At 33.3% G+C, this 14,660-nt stretch overlaps 1 protein-coding gene across 1 annotated transcript; it reads right to left on the bottom strand.

Moving 5' to 3' along the window:
* Positions 1–4,721: 4,721 nt before the first annotated feature.
* LOC136205670 (uncharacterized) lies at positions 4,722–8,527 on the bottom strand. Its single transcript, XM_065996369.1, has 8 exons — positions 8,381–8,527; positions 7,720–7,925; positions 7,483–7,620; positions 7,200–7,278; positions 5,624–5,692; positions 5,416–5,491; positions 5,108–5,158; positions 4,722–5,021 (listed from the first exon to the last, which is right to left on the bottom strand). Exons 2-8 carry the CDS (start codon positions 7,897–7,899, stop codon positions 4,931–4,933), a joined length of 684 nt encoding a protein of 227 aa, XP_065852441.1. The 5' UTR covers positions 7,900–7,925; positions 8,381–8,527; the 3' UTR covers positions 4,722–4,930.
* Between the last annotated feature and the right edge of the window lie 6,133 nt (positions 8,528–14,660).

Here is a 14,660-nt window from a genome sequence, read left to right as displayed (position 1 = left end):
AGGAGAGGAGGGACATGAATTTGAATATTCATCAAAGGGTCAGATGAAATCTTAGTGAAGTATGCAGCAGCTTTATAGAACTCATATGAAACTTGATTGAAACTATTATCCAACCTTATCACTACGATTCCATCAAGTTTCACTAGAGTTTCATCAAGTTTTACCAATATGAAACTCAGGTTTCACCTGATTGACTAATTTATAAATGCAACTCCACACTTGTTAAATTGAGAGTCTATTTTAATTTGTGAACTTGAAATTCTATAATTGCTTGTAATAAATGAAAGAAATCATATATGTTATAGATGATAACGAGCATAGTGTCCACCTTATTAATAAACTATTTGAACAAAAGTTTGAACTAATATAAGATGATAATAGTTTTTTTTTATTAGGCTTAATACATCATTTGCCCCCTGAACTTGTTCAAAATAATTGATTGACCTCCTGAACTTTTAAAGTGTCTCGATAGCCCCCTGAACTTGCATAAAATGTTTAGTTAGCCCCCTGAACTTGCATAAAATATAATCAATTAATCACTTGATTGTGAAAAAATAAGTTAAATACGGAAGATATGTTTTACACATCTTAAAAAAGTAAAACGATCAACATCGGGGTATGCGATTATAATATTAGAGAAGAAAATGTTTTATAGTTGAACGAGTAAGAAATTCTTTTTTAACATATTTTAATCTATTCTGTGAAGTATGTAATAACATTCTAAGATACGTATAACATATCTTCCGCATTTGATTTACTTTTTACAAACAAATGATCAATTGATTACATTTTATACAAGTTCAGGGGGCTAACTGAACATTTTATGTAAGTTCAAGGGGCTATCGAGACACTTTGAAAGTTCAGGGGGCCAATCAACCATTTTGGACAAGTTCAGGGGGCAAATGATGTATTAAGCCTTTTTATTATTATCTTTGACACGTCCCTACATGTGAATGCCCCTTGGGCTTGAAGCATGTACATCACAGACTCATCATAGCATGTGTTGAAATTCCATCAATAAATGAGGTGGTCAAAATTTGAACCCTTAACCACATGGTTTAATAGATTCTGATATCATGTCATGTAACCATTTGAAGTCTGTAGGAACCAGAGGAGCAGTGTCCGTTTTTTCAGACCTAGAGATTGGCACAGGTGTGGATGACATATTAGGTGATGAATTCTATAGCGGAACCAGAGGAGCAGTGTCTGTTTTTTCAGAATCTGAGGGAATATTCCAAGCGACAGAACCCAAAGTGGAGTTCACATGTGTAGTGGGATATGAAGAAGAAGAAGAGTTAGAAGAAGAGGGTGTAGGATTGGGAATAGAAAGATTACCTGGATATGGGCCAAGTAAAGATGGAAGTTGACAGGATGTGCTTTCCACCAGGATGCTAGTAGATGATGTTGATGAAGCAGATGAGGCAACACATCTTCACTATACTAGACAAATTTGAAAATGTATACTCGGCAAGTAGCAAAATCAAGACATATATCCTAGAGTGATTTGCAGAAGGACCTAGATAGACACACAACTTAGATCTAAAATCAAACTTGTGTTGGTTATATGGGCGAAGCAGAGGATAGATTCCACTTCCAAAGATATGCAATGATGAATAATCGAGTTGTTTGTTATAAAACAAGAGATATGGTGATTATTTTTTAGAACTTTAGTAGGTAGACTATCAATTAATCGTATGTTTACATAGTTCCAAAATGTTAATGGTACAGATGCATTAGCTAATATGGTAAGGGAAGTATCAACTACATGCCTAATTTTTCTTTCAGCAATGTCATTTTGAGCACAATGTCATGGCTTCTAAGAAAAGGTTGTAATTTTTTAAATCCCCCCCCCCCCCCCCACTAAGATCAAAATAGAAGTTTTTAACTCTTGCACTATACTGATTAGAAATCATGGCATAGAAATCACGAAAGGTAAAAAAAACCCCACTCTTATTTTTTAAACAGAACACCTATCCAAATCTAGTGAATTCATCAATGATAAAAAAAAAAATCAAGACAAGATAACGTTAGAGCTGGCCCCCAAATATCCAGGTGTAAATTTTCAAAAATAAATGTACTAGAACGATTAATAGAAGGTAAAGAAGTTCTAGCTAGCTTGCCTAAAAGACAAAAAGAACAACTACTAACTAGACTTGAAAAGGATAAATTTTCTTTCTTTGAGTACTATGCTGACTATCTGATTCTGAAAATGTCCAGGCCATGCATGCCACCTTTCAAAAGACACATTCTCTCTTACAAGCGTCTCCTATGGGTGGAAGCACATATAGTCCATCTTTACTAGGGCTATGTAACAGGATTTCCCTAGTTGTTTGGTCCTTTACAAGAAAATGGTTAGGCCAAAATTCAAAAAAAACAAGAGTTCTCACGAGAGAATTTTTGAACAGATAAAAAGGATTTAGTGAGTTTAGGAATAAACAAAGCATCATCAATTTGAAGATTATTTATGCGAGTGTGCCTAAAATGAGAAATTTTCAAACCTTGGCCATTACCGAATTGCACAATGTCATAACCCTAATAAGGATGCATCTGCTGAAGTTGAGCTAGATCAGCTGTCATATAATTGGTGGCACCAGTATCAGGTTACCAAGGTTGATGAGGGCCAGATAACGGATTATGAGGTTGTTATCATGCCATATGTGCTTAAGGACCAGGATTGTAGTTCTAAGTAGCAAAGTCTTCAAACGTTTGCACTTGTCACTCTAGTGGCTAGGATCTCCACAATTGAAGCACTTACCACCCATTCTCTTCTTCTGATTCTGTTCCTTTGGTTGTGATGATGCAACAGTGGAAACATTGGCTTCCCGAGGTGTAGATATACCAGTAGAAGCTATCAACTCAGATTTTCTTATAGTTTGAAGCATGCCCTCAATAGTTTTCAAGCTAGTTAGGAGTTCATAGTAATCAATATTTGTGCCCTTTTGAGTGATGAGATTCTGAATAGTGGAGCAATATTCTTCACCCAAAATTTTGAAGAGGAGAGCAGGTAATAGATGCATAGGATATGGATTACCCGAAGCAGCCAGATCATCTAAACTACCTTTCAATTTTTGATATAAGCAGTTACAGACAACCCACCATGTTCTAATTCATACAGTTCAAGTCTCAACTGAAACTGTTTAGTTCCTGATATAGTGCCATAGGTGCGTTCATGAGCCACCCAAATATAATGTGAAAACGTAAAACAAGTAATAAGAGGAAAAATCTCTTCAGTGATGGAATTTAAAAGAAATATTCGAACCGCATTTTCCAAATCATCTCATGCAATAAAAGATGGATTTAAGATTTAATCCGCGGAAGATGTCATATAGCCAGTGCGGGAAATGAATTAAGGTGGAGGAGGTATTGTTCTAGTAATATGATAAAAAATGATGAGATTTTAGGGTAGATTCAATAGACATTCTCTATGCTTTATAATTATGTGGGGTTAATTTGATATTAATGATAATATTAGCTGGAGGAACCTTAGAAAAAGTAAACAGAGATACAACATGGCTCGTATAGACTGGATTAATGTTATTAGAATGATGAAACAGATAGACTTGAGGAGGTATATGGTTAGATTGGAATTGAGTAGGAGGGATTGGTAGGGGATTACTAACCGTGTTTGAGAAAAAAGATGGCGGTGGATCAAAATTAGGTCTAACTTGATTAGGAAAGATGAACGGGGATGAATCTGACTGCTATACCGATGGAGGAATCACACGATGCGATTGATTCGAATCTGCTGGAGGCTGCTGTGCCGGAGATGGCACTCGATTTTCAATCGTAGGATGCGACTGATGATCGGCTGCAACACGATCTGTCTGAAACTGGCGGTCGGAAGCGGCAGCGGCGCGGTCAGATTCAGAGTTATCATTTGGATTGAAGTGAGAGGTAAATCATCATTCGGAGGTCGATTGAAGGGAGGCTGACGAGTTCGTGACATAAGTGAATGAAGGTGGTGCGGCTATCAATGGATGAGTAATAGATGTCGAGTGATACGAGGTAGATGTAGGAACATCGGTGCATTCGGATGATGCTGAAGCAGAAACTATTGATACCATGTTAAATGTATGATTTGATATGCGATGATAATATAAGTATAATGGAGATAAATATAATGAATTCCCCAGACATAAAACCTTCTATTATAATTATAATGGTAGATCCAGGAGTTAGTGTAGAATTAAAATACACAATATGTGTTATGGACAATTATAGACACTAACTAGATAATAATCTAATTAAATTATCTCTAACAATGGTGAGAGCCCTCAAAAAATGCAGATTAGAAATGAGAGAAAATATAAAATAATAATTAAAAAAAAAATCTATTTTCATCTTATACCCGTCACACATTTCTTTTAATCTTATTCTCGCCCTAAATTCAAATAGTTTCATTAGAATCCGATAATATCTAGTACCTACGAAATCCATACCCGATAATATCTAATAACTACAAAATATATGTGTGGGACTTATAACAGAAGTGTGCACTACATGAATACAAATGAGAAGGAATAAAGTTTGAATTCACGCCTAAGGTTTTTTTAGAAGAGTAATCCAACATCTATTGTTTAAAATGGGTTAATGTAGATTTTATGGTAGACATCCATCCTTAATTGGTTTTATTCTTTTTCAAATATGCTAACAGACTTTCTGCTGAAATGCAATAAAAAATAAAGAAACTGGACAATAGATTCAAGTTCATAAGAATAACATAATGATAATTGCTAATTCTAATCACAAAAATTAAACTGGAAACCCAAGGTAACACATCTGCAGCAAAAACAAAAATACTAAAACGAAATTATAGACATAAGATGGAAGGTTACATATATGTGAAGCTGAATACTTCAAATATCAACAGCAAACATTAAGCTCAGACGAATAAATCGTTTTCATATAAAAAGTTTTGGATTCTATGCACCTAAAATTTTCCTCTAGGCAGACTTGTTTGTCTGGAAGATGACGCATGATTATTGCGAGGAAAGGAAGGAGGCTTCGTCATGGAAGAGACGCTGTAAGAAAAGGCGTAGAACGAGTCATAAAACATGTAATGATAACAAATGAACACAGTATAACATATGTACAACACCAACATTACCTGTTTTGTCTTTGCATGTTCCTCATAGCTGCAATATTTCTTACTTCCGGGCTGCACAAAACCAAAGTCATCTTTTTACAAAATTGGAATTTGAAAACTTACTAGTATTCTTTTATCCCATCTTCTGAAAAAGTTGACACAATAAATGCTATGAAAATTAGCTTTGTCTCGTGAAATCAATATCCTAACCTAGTCTTTTTAACAACTTAAAAGTCCTTCACACATCAAATCATGATCATCCTACAACTCGACGAAAGAAATTTCACGATTTCCACAAATATAAGCATAATTGCATAAGATAATATTACCTCTTTAGAAAATCTAATTTTGCTTTCTTCATTATGTTGCTCTTCACATTGGAAAGATTGTATCCAGGTCCACCACCTAAGCCAAATATTCTAAGCAAAATAAGCTTCATAGACTTGCAAAAGGATGCACGTCCCATTAATCATAATAATAATAACTTAACTCACAGAACTCGAAGGGAATCAATCACAATAGAGCAGGGAATATTACCTCCAAAAAAGCTTCTTTTACTGGCTGGAGGAACCTTCGTGCAAATACGAATTTGCCTGCTCTGCTTTTCTGCAAAAGTCAAATAATATATAAAAATTGTGAAAAATGCGTGAACAAACAGGAGCTTCCATTGCATGCCTCAGAGTTTACCTAATCCAGCAATAAATTTAGAGTTCAAAGAACCATATTTGACTTGTTTAGGTTAGATATTACACAAACAAAGGACTACAGATGCATTACTTCTTCTGAAAAGTGATATTCTATTGTAACCCCAACTTATTAGAATAACAGAATTATTAAGATACCAAGCACAAAGTGGATACTGCAAATTCCATGATTTGAATGCATACAAAGAGGATATTCAATAAGCTCAGCACGTTGGATCACATATGTCAAAAATTATCTTTTCACTTCAAATTAGTCCAGATTCCAGTACTCATCATCTCAACTAAAATAAATTCAAGATGCCACATATCCAACTCACAAACAATGCTTGTTTATAAATCACTAATCACATACTAGCACATTGATAGAAACCATATGCACAGACACAGTAAGATAGACAAATAGAGTTTATACTGCTCACAGATCCCTTTTTTTCTAAATACAACTGCAGTATAGCCAAAATATCTCTACTAGGATATTCTTGTAAATTAAGTGCCTGTCCTATTCTGAAGCAAATGGGCTTTGGCTGCTCCCTATCACACATTCTATTGGGCTACATTAACTCGGCCTACCAAGTTCGTGAAGAATTTAAACCAAAAGAAATTTTATTTTAAGCCTATTTTGAAGCCAACTAGATGTTTAAAATGTCCAAAAACATGTTAGACAACCCCAAATTGTTATAGGCCGTTGACCGGCTTCTGGTTAGGGGGCCTTGTAGGATAGTATCTGGTAAATTTTTCTTAGGTGTTTGCCTCCCCTTATGACCTATTGTGAAGGTTGGGAAATAAGGGCTCATTAAAGATAACCCTACGATCTCTATAGGAACAAAGCTGATGGGAAGTCTGCTTGCTTTTATTCCAGCTCAAGGGCTTTAAATAGGCCTCAACCATTACAATCTCGATAAAGATAACTCTAATTTGAAATTTGGAAACAGATCAGCAACAACAACTGAAATTTAAAAAGGAAAATCTAATCTCAAAATATCAGAATTCACAAAGGAAATCTAATCTGCTAACCTCCATTTCTTCCCATGAGACTGCTTGTAGGCCACGTGAAAAGGAATTAGCCTAGGCTGGCTGGAATTTGCTCTTGGATTTTGTCTTTGCTAACCCGTAACACAACCATCTAACCAAACATCAACCTCCTACTTACACCATTAATGCATATTTAGATTTCTATGTATTAAACGAACCTTATATTGTTATGGAAGCGAGTATTCACATCATATTCACATTCATTCACAACAGTGATATTCACAATTCAAAGTCTACTCAATAAGGAGGCATAAGCATGAAATTCTATCACAGCAATACTTTATTACTTTTATGTATACTTCACAGTTATTGACTTTCATATAAGCAAAATTATTAGTAAATACGACAATGCATTTTAATCTCAACAGAAGACATACTTGCATCTTCTTTTTTGTATAATTGTCGAAGTCGAGCAGCAGCTTCCTTCTCTTTCTCAGCATTAGCAGTCAATTTTGCCTACAGGGATTTCTCCTAGTTAGAAAGGATAGCTCGTAAACTATTTCTTAAGATAAATTTTATTAAAAATAAAAATAAAACCGCTGCTATTTCTTAAGTTCATTTCCAAATGCTGATAATATGCATAAAAAAAATAGAAGTAAAATCTCTATCAATGACCACTTTGTCCGCTCATATGTATAAGATGGGCAAGAAAAGAGTCACCTCATACAGGTCTTTCCATTTAAAGGAAACTTTATGCTGTGTCATCCTCTGGAGGGCAATACTGAGATTTTTCTCTCCAAACTCTTTCTTATAGAACCCCTTCCATAGTTCATCAGTTACCGGGGTAAGATCTCTCTCCTAAACCAATAATTCAGAGTTAAAAGAGAAAATATAGTTCCATCAGAAAAGTAGAGCAAAAGAAAGCATTTATATTAGAAATTATGAAAGGCATCTTACTGTTCTCTCCTCCACATGTATCAACTGATCCAATGTACAAGAAGGTAAAATGCGATCAAGCAGATGGAAGTCTGTTTCCCCAACATCCCCAAGGTACCTTGCATGACGAACTGCTACATCAACGCAAAGATCAACCAGTGAAGGAACTTTCCTACTCACAGGCATTACTTGTCCTGTCATCTATCTAAATATCCCCCTCGTTAAAGCTACAAGAAACAGGCCAAAAATTCAGTCAGTAACATAAAACCAAAACCAACTAAGCTTAAATCAAATTAATTGGACGATTGATGGTTTACACAAAAGAGTTTGATTACAATAAATTTAATCAAAATTCGGCCAACACAATCAATTAAATCCAAAGAATGCTGAGAGGGGGGAAAAGCTCCTGTTTTCACAGGAAACAAACAGACCATTCAAAATTAAAATTATCAAAATATTTTCCGATTAAACTCACACCATCGTAACTCATTGCATTCGATTCAGCTAACAATATAATTCATTCTTTTAAAGTCGATTCGGCTATAAAGAGAGAGAGAGAGAGAGAGAGAGAGAGAGAGGAAACCCCCTCTGAAATCCACGATGATCGAATCGATTAATCTTATTCAATGATCAAAAAAACAAACAAATTGATTAAAAAAAAAAATTGAACAGATCAGCTTACAGTGTTTTGACGAAGAAGGGAGTTGATGATAATCGGGAATCTTGCTTGTGTTCTATATCTGGTTGTTTCATGTCCTGGGTAAGGTGCGCTATATATACTAAAATCCAGCCGTTTCTTTTTTCTGATAACAGTTGAAGATGTCTGGAAATTAACATGACGTATTAAAAGCATAATTTGCATAACATCTGTTTGACTCTCTTTACTAATGTTTCAAAATTAATTAAAACCTTTTATAAAAAAAAATTAATTAAAATCTTAAACTATTAAAATTATTATTTTGATTCTTAAATTATACAAAAATAATCAATTAAGTTTCCGTTTTAAGCAAAATTCATCAATTGAGGTTTCATCGAAAATCATTCGGTTGAATAATTTCAAATCATTTTCTCCAACTCATTATGAACCAACACAAATATTTTTACAATCCATATAAAATAGTTACATTTTTTGATTTTAAAATAGAATAAGGACCCAATTGATGATTTTAACTTAATTTAAAAACATGTTAATGATTTTGATAGTTTAAAATTCTAATTAACTTTGAAAATTTTAGTTTAATGAGCCAAATAGATATTATACCTAAGTAATTATGACCCGTGATTAAGACTAAATTTATAATTATAGTACTAGTTTATAATATAAGTATTAGTAATCTATACTATATATAATAGCGGAAGCAGAGAGAAATTAGAATAAGTGTTTTATAGGCTTTTTTGATGAGTTGTCAACGTAGTAAAAAATCAAAATTAAAAAGATTTAATTAATTAAAAATAACTTAGGGGTGCCAACCTAGTTGGGATGTCTAGCCACTTAATCGCGTCACAATCTTTCATGCAAAAAAAATTAATTAAAAATAACATATTTATATTATAATATAATATATTAAACAATTATTAGCCCATTAATTAAAATAATAAAAGAAAGTAAGAGTTACAGGAAGATGAAAAAAACAAAACAAAGAAAATCCAAAAGTCACAAATAAACTTCTATATAAAGTATGATATATAATATTTCATCATTATATTCATTGCCCATGATAAATAGTATTATATTTCTGAAGGTAATTATTCGATTTTTTTCCATATGTTGTAGTTATTTTGTTCTCAATTGTGTTGTTGTTTTATTTTGATTAAACAATAGTTGTTATAGTTTCATCTTTCAGATCCATTTCTGCCGTTACCCAGGTTCTATACCTCTCGCTACCTTATTCATGTTTTCTTTTTTATTTGTCTTTTTTTCAAACTGATATCTCCAATTGAAAAAATCTGATAGAAATAGAAGATGCATGGACAACTAAAATCGAAAAACACAAAGGTGTCAAAAATTACAAGAAATTCTTACATTTGTCATGGTAATTATTCGATTTTTTCATATGTTGTAGTTATTTTTGTTCTCAATGGTGTCGTTGTTTTATTTTTATTAAACAATGGTTGTTATAATTTTGTCTTTCAGAGATAAAATTCCATTTATGTCGTTACCCAGTTCTATACCTCTCGCTACCTTATCCATGTTTTCTTTTTTATTTGTCTTTTTTTTCTCAAAATGACTAAAATAAAGATTTTGTATATTTGGATTCTTTTTTAGTATAGTATATGTTGCTAGGTGTTATCGTTTCGATTATTAACTCTAACTAAAATTTAGATTTTCGGTTTTATATGAACTCAATTGTTAGCTTTAATTGAAGTTAGATTAATTTTTCTAATTCGGAACCTGTTGGGATCCACTCATTTTTTTTAGTGAGTTTATCTAACTGATATGGATTGTATTTTTTTTATTTTTATACATTTTGGTACAAATAGATATAAAATTTCACATAATAGTTGTTCATTGAAGTTGGAGACATATTGAAGAAAATATTAAAGAGGTATTGAAATATTATACTTACAATGAAGTTTATTTCAATTATAAATTATGTTATATTATTATTATCATCAATAAGTTATTTTTTCTCAGTTCTCTAGATAAAGAGATTGTAAGCGACTAATACACTTGATAAATGATATATTTTATATATAAATAATTATAATTACAATAAATAATGATAAATGATATATTATATATAAAAATATAATAAAAATTAAATATTATATATATAATAAATTGTAAATTATATATAAGTAATTATAATTATAATAAATAATGATGAATTTATATATAAATAATACTAAATTATAAATTATAATAAATTATATATAAATAATTATAATTATAATAAATAATGAAGAATTATATATAAATAATACTAAATTATAAATCATATATAAATAATAATAAATTATATATAAATTATAATAAGTAAATAATAATTTATATATAAATAATTATAATTATAATAAATAATGATGAATTATATATAAATAATACTAAATTATAAATTATATATAAATCATTATAATTATAACAAATAATGATGAATATAAATAATATTAAATTATAAATTATAATAAATTATATATAAATAGTTATAATTATAATAAATAGGCTTAATACATACGGAGCCCCCCTGAACTTGACCTTTTTTTATTTTACCCCCTAAACTCAAGGGACAACCTATTGACCACCTAAACTCCCCCAAAAACCACCCAATTTACCCCCTCATCGCATTTGACCGTAAAATTTTGTCTCGTCCATGACACGCACTTGACTTTGACCCACGTGGCACTATCCACATAAAATCACTTGCCATGTCAGTGATGTTTCGGAAATGACGTTTTTGCCCTTCTTCCATTGAAACACTAAACGATTCAGTTCTCCCTGTGGAGCAATTTTCATTTTCAATCAGAAACAATGGAAGCAAATGTCCATGGATTCCTTTGAAGATTTCACTATATTTCTCTATTATTCTAAAGCTCCATCATTTTCTATCGCGATTTAGGGTTTCTGGGTTTGAACGCGGACTGGTTTTGAACGCGGACAAGTTTTGATCGTGGACTGGTTTTGATCGTGGACTAATGTCGATCGCGAGTTAGGGTTTCTTGGATTCAGATACGAAGCTTAAATCCTTCATACTGGTTAGTGTTGAACTTTACATTATCATATTCCTACTGCTTTTCTTGGATGTCATTAGCTTTTATCATTAGGTTTTTTTTATGATATTGTATGAACTCAGAGGGCAAATGATAAAGGGAGAAAAGAATATATGCATGTGGGTTGATTTGTCAACTGATATGGAAAATGAGTTGTCAAATTTGAGTATTTTATTTTATTTAAGTTGCTTTTGTTGTGATGGGTACTTTTTTATCAATTGATTTGTCTGTTTATGACAAAGAATCTTATAGTTTTGCTTTTTTTGCTTTTGTCAGCTATCAAAATAGGGGATGTAAGTGTATTTTTACATCATGGTGGTAGGACAATGCTGGAAGATAGTGGTTTCAAATATGTGGGTGGTATTGTTGAAGAATATAATCAGGTTGACATAGATAGGTTAGCAATACTTGATCTATTTTGGTTTGTGTGGGATTTAGGATACAAGAGATGTGGGTCTTTGTACTACAAAGATGGTAGGAATGGTGAGTTAAAGATACTTGGTAATGATAGGGCCCTAATGGAATGTTTACCTATAAGGGCAATATGGATATTACTGAAGTTTATGTGGATAAAACTGAAGATGCACACCCTTGTGGGACCCTGGATCCTAATGTGAAAGTGGAAGTAATAGCTGGGATGAGTAGTAACACTGTCCCTACACACATGGAGCCTTTAAATGAGGGGGCGAAGAAGACATAAATGAGGAGGATGTCCAAACAGATATACAAAGAGAAGGAGTTAATGCAATAGAAGCAGTTGAAGGAGTTAATGAAGGAGAAGGAGTGAGTGAAGGAGAAGCAGTTGAAGGAGTTAATGAAGGAGAAGGAGTGAATGAAGGAGAAGAAGTAGAAGAAGTGAATGAAGTAGAATAAGTGAATGAGATTGTGCAACCAGATGTACAAAGAGAAGGAGTGAATGAAGGAGAAGAAGTGAATGAGATTGTGCAACCAGATCTACAAAGAGGAGTGAATGAAGGAGAAGAAATTGAAAACAGTGATGAATCTTCCGATGAAGAATATACAGATGGAGAAGTGGAATCAGAGAGTGAGTCAGAGCATGATTCATATGTAGGTGAAGTTGATGTTGAGGCTGTCAACTATGAATCTGAAGGAAGTCAATTTGCATAAGAACTAGTTGAAGTGAGGTAGAGTCATGTAAGTCAACAGAGAGATAAATCTAATAGGAAAAGGCCAGAGCCACCTTTTGAAGTTCAACTTGGAGCTTTAGGCACAGACAAAGGGCTAGAAGATGAAGTAGAACAATAACCCAAGGATGGACTACTTGGTGGTGATGAGGAGTACATTGGCTCCTTAGATGTAGACAGTTTTGCTTCTGACACTAAAGAGGAAGATGGACCCCATATGAGGAAATGCAAAAGAGTTCACTATGACCCAGACAGTGAAGTACCAATGTTTTAGCTTGGTATGGTATTCAAGAGTGTATACCAATTTAGAGAAGCTTTGCAGAAATATGTTGTGAATCGGGGTGCAAAACTGAAGAAGAAACCTAATGATTGGGATAGAGTTAGGGCTAGATGTCGTGGAGTTAGGTGTAAATAGCAGATTATGGCTAGCTTGGATAGAAAAAGTAACAATTTCATTGTGAAGACTTACATACTTACACATCATTGTGAGAAGACTAACAGGAACATATTATGTGATTCTAAGTTCATTGCTGAACATTTCAAAGGGACAATACAGGAAACACCAAACATCAGACTCTGGAGATTACAGGAAATTGTGAAGGACAAGTTTGATTTTTATATGGGCAAGACTATTCTGTGTAGAGCCAAGCGTCTAGTTATGAAGAAGTTTATGGGTGTACAATGAGGAATTTATAAGGCTACATTATTACAAGGATGAAATTCTAAGGTCCAATCCTGGGTCAACATGTGTCTTCCAGTATGACACCAAAGATTTACCTCCTAAGCAGATTTTTAGAGGAATTTACATATGTTTCAAGGCAATGAAAGAGGGATTCAAAGCATGTTGCAAAAAGCTCATTGGAATGGATGATTGTTTTTTAAAGGGTGTATGTAAAGGGCAGCTCCTGTCTGCAATAGCAAAAGATGGAAATTCTCAGATATATCCAATAGCATGGGCAGTGATAGACCACGAGACAAAAGACACTTGGAAGTGGTTCTTGAAGCTGGTGCAAGAAGACCTAGAACTTGGAGAGGGAGCAGGATTCTCCTTAGTCACAAATATGCAAAAGGTATGTATACCTTAACTGACTTCTAATCTGTGCATCTGAAATTTGAAGCATAATTTTCTGTTTTGTGGTAAAATGTGGTCTTTAATTTTCTGTTTTGTGTTTTGTGGTAACATGTGGTCTTCAATTTTCTGTTTTATGGTAAAATGTGGTCTTTAATTTTCTATTTTGTGGTACTATTTTGGTGAATGTGAATGTGATACTATTTTGGTGAATGTGAAATGTGATACTATTTTGGTGCATGTGAATGTGAATGTGATACTATTTTGTTAAATGTGAATGTGAATTTCTTCCATAGGGACTGATTCCAGCTATTCAAGAAGTTTTACCTGTTGTATGTCATAGAATGTGTGCTAGACATGTTTTGGCTAATTGTGGAAAGTAATGGAGGGGGGTTGAGAGGAGACAAAGTTTCTGGAAGGTGTGCAAGTCCACATTTGAGGCTGAGCTAAAGGATAATCTGCAGGAGTTGAACACTTTGGGTGGGAAAAAAATTGTGATTGATTTGATGAATTATGATTTAGAGAGATGGTGTAGGGTGTACTTTAGTATGGATAACAAGATTGATATGGTGGACAACAACATGTCTGAAACATTTAATGGATGGATTCTAGCTGCTAGGCACAAAACTATCATAACAATGCTTAAAGAGATTAGGATCAATTGCATGCACAGGCACATTGAGATGAGGGTATTTTGTGAGAATAAATGGATTAGTGACATCTCCCATGGCTTTAAAGTGTTTAACTAGAAACATATGTGCTTCTATAAGGTGTAGGATTGAGTGGAATGGGGATGCTGGTTTTGAAGTAGTAGAAGGTGAATATGGGCATGTAGTTGACTTGAGGAAAGAGACTTGTACATGCAGGGCTTGGGGTTTGAAGGGAATACCATGTGCTCATGCAGTTGCTGTCCTGTAGAAACAAAATTTGGATCCTGTTAATTTTGTAAGTGATTGGTATAGGAAGGAGAAATATAACTTAACATATGTGCATTTCATTCAACCTGTGTTGAACATGAAAATTTGGCCAAGTAGCACAAA

The sequence above is a fragment of the Euphorbia lathyris genome, chromosome 1, assembly GCF_963576675.1.
Source record: "Euphorbia lathyris chromosome 1, ddEupLath1.1, whole genome shotgun sequence".
NCBI lineage: Eukaryota > Viridiplantae > Streptophyta > Magnoliopsida > Malpighiales > Euphorbiaceae > Euphorbia > Euphorbia lathyris.
Note: the sequence above shows the minus strand (reverse complement) of the source record. Positions and strands in the feature narration are given on the sequence as shown.

Coding starts and splice junctions, on each gene's coding strand:
- LOC136205670 (XM_065996369.1), bottom strand. CDS start 7,899: ATGACAGGACAAGTAATGCCTGTGAGTAGGAAAGTTCCTTCACTGGTT. Junction 7,279..7,482: donor AATGGAAAGACCTGTATGAG/GTGACTCTTTTC, acceptor AAATCCCTGTAG/GCAAAATTGACTGCTAATGC. Junction 5,693..7,199: donor ATACAAAAAAGAAGATGCAA/GTATGTCTTCTG, acceptor TGACTTTTGCAG/AAAAGCAGAGCAGGCAAATT.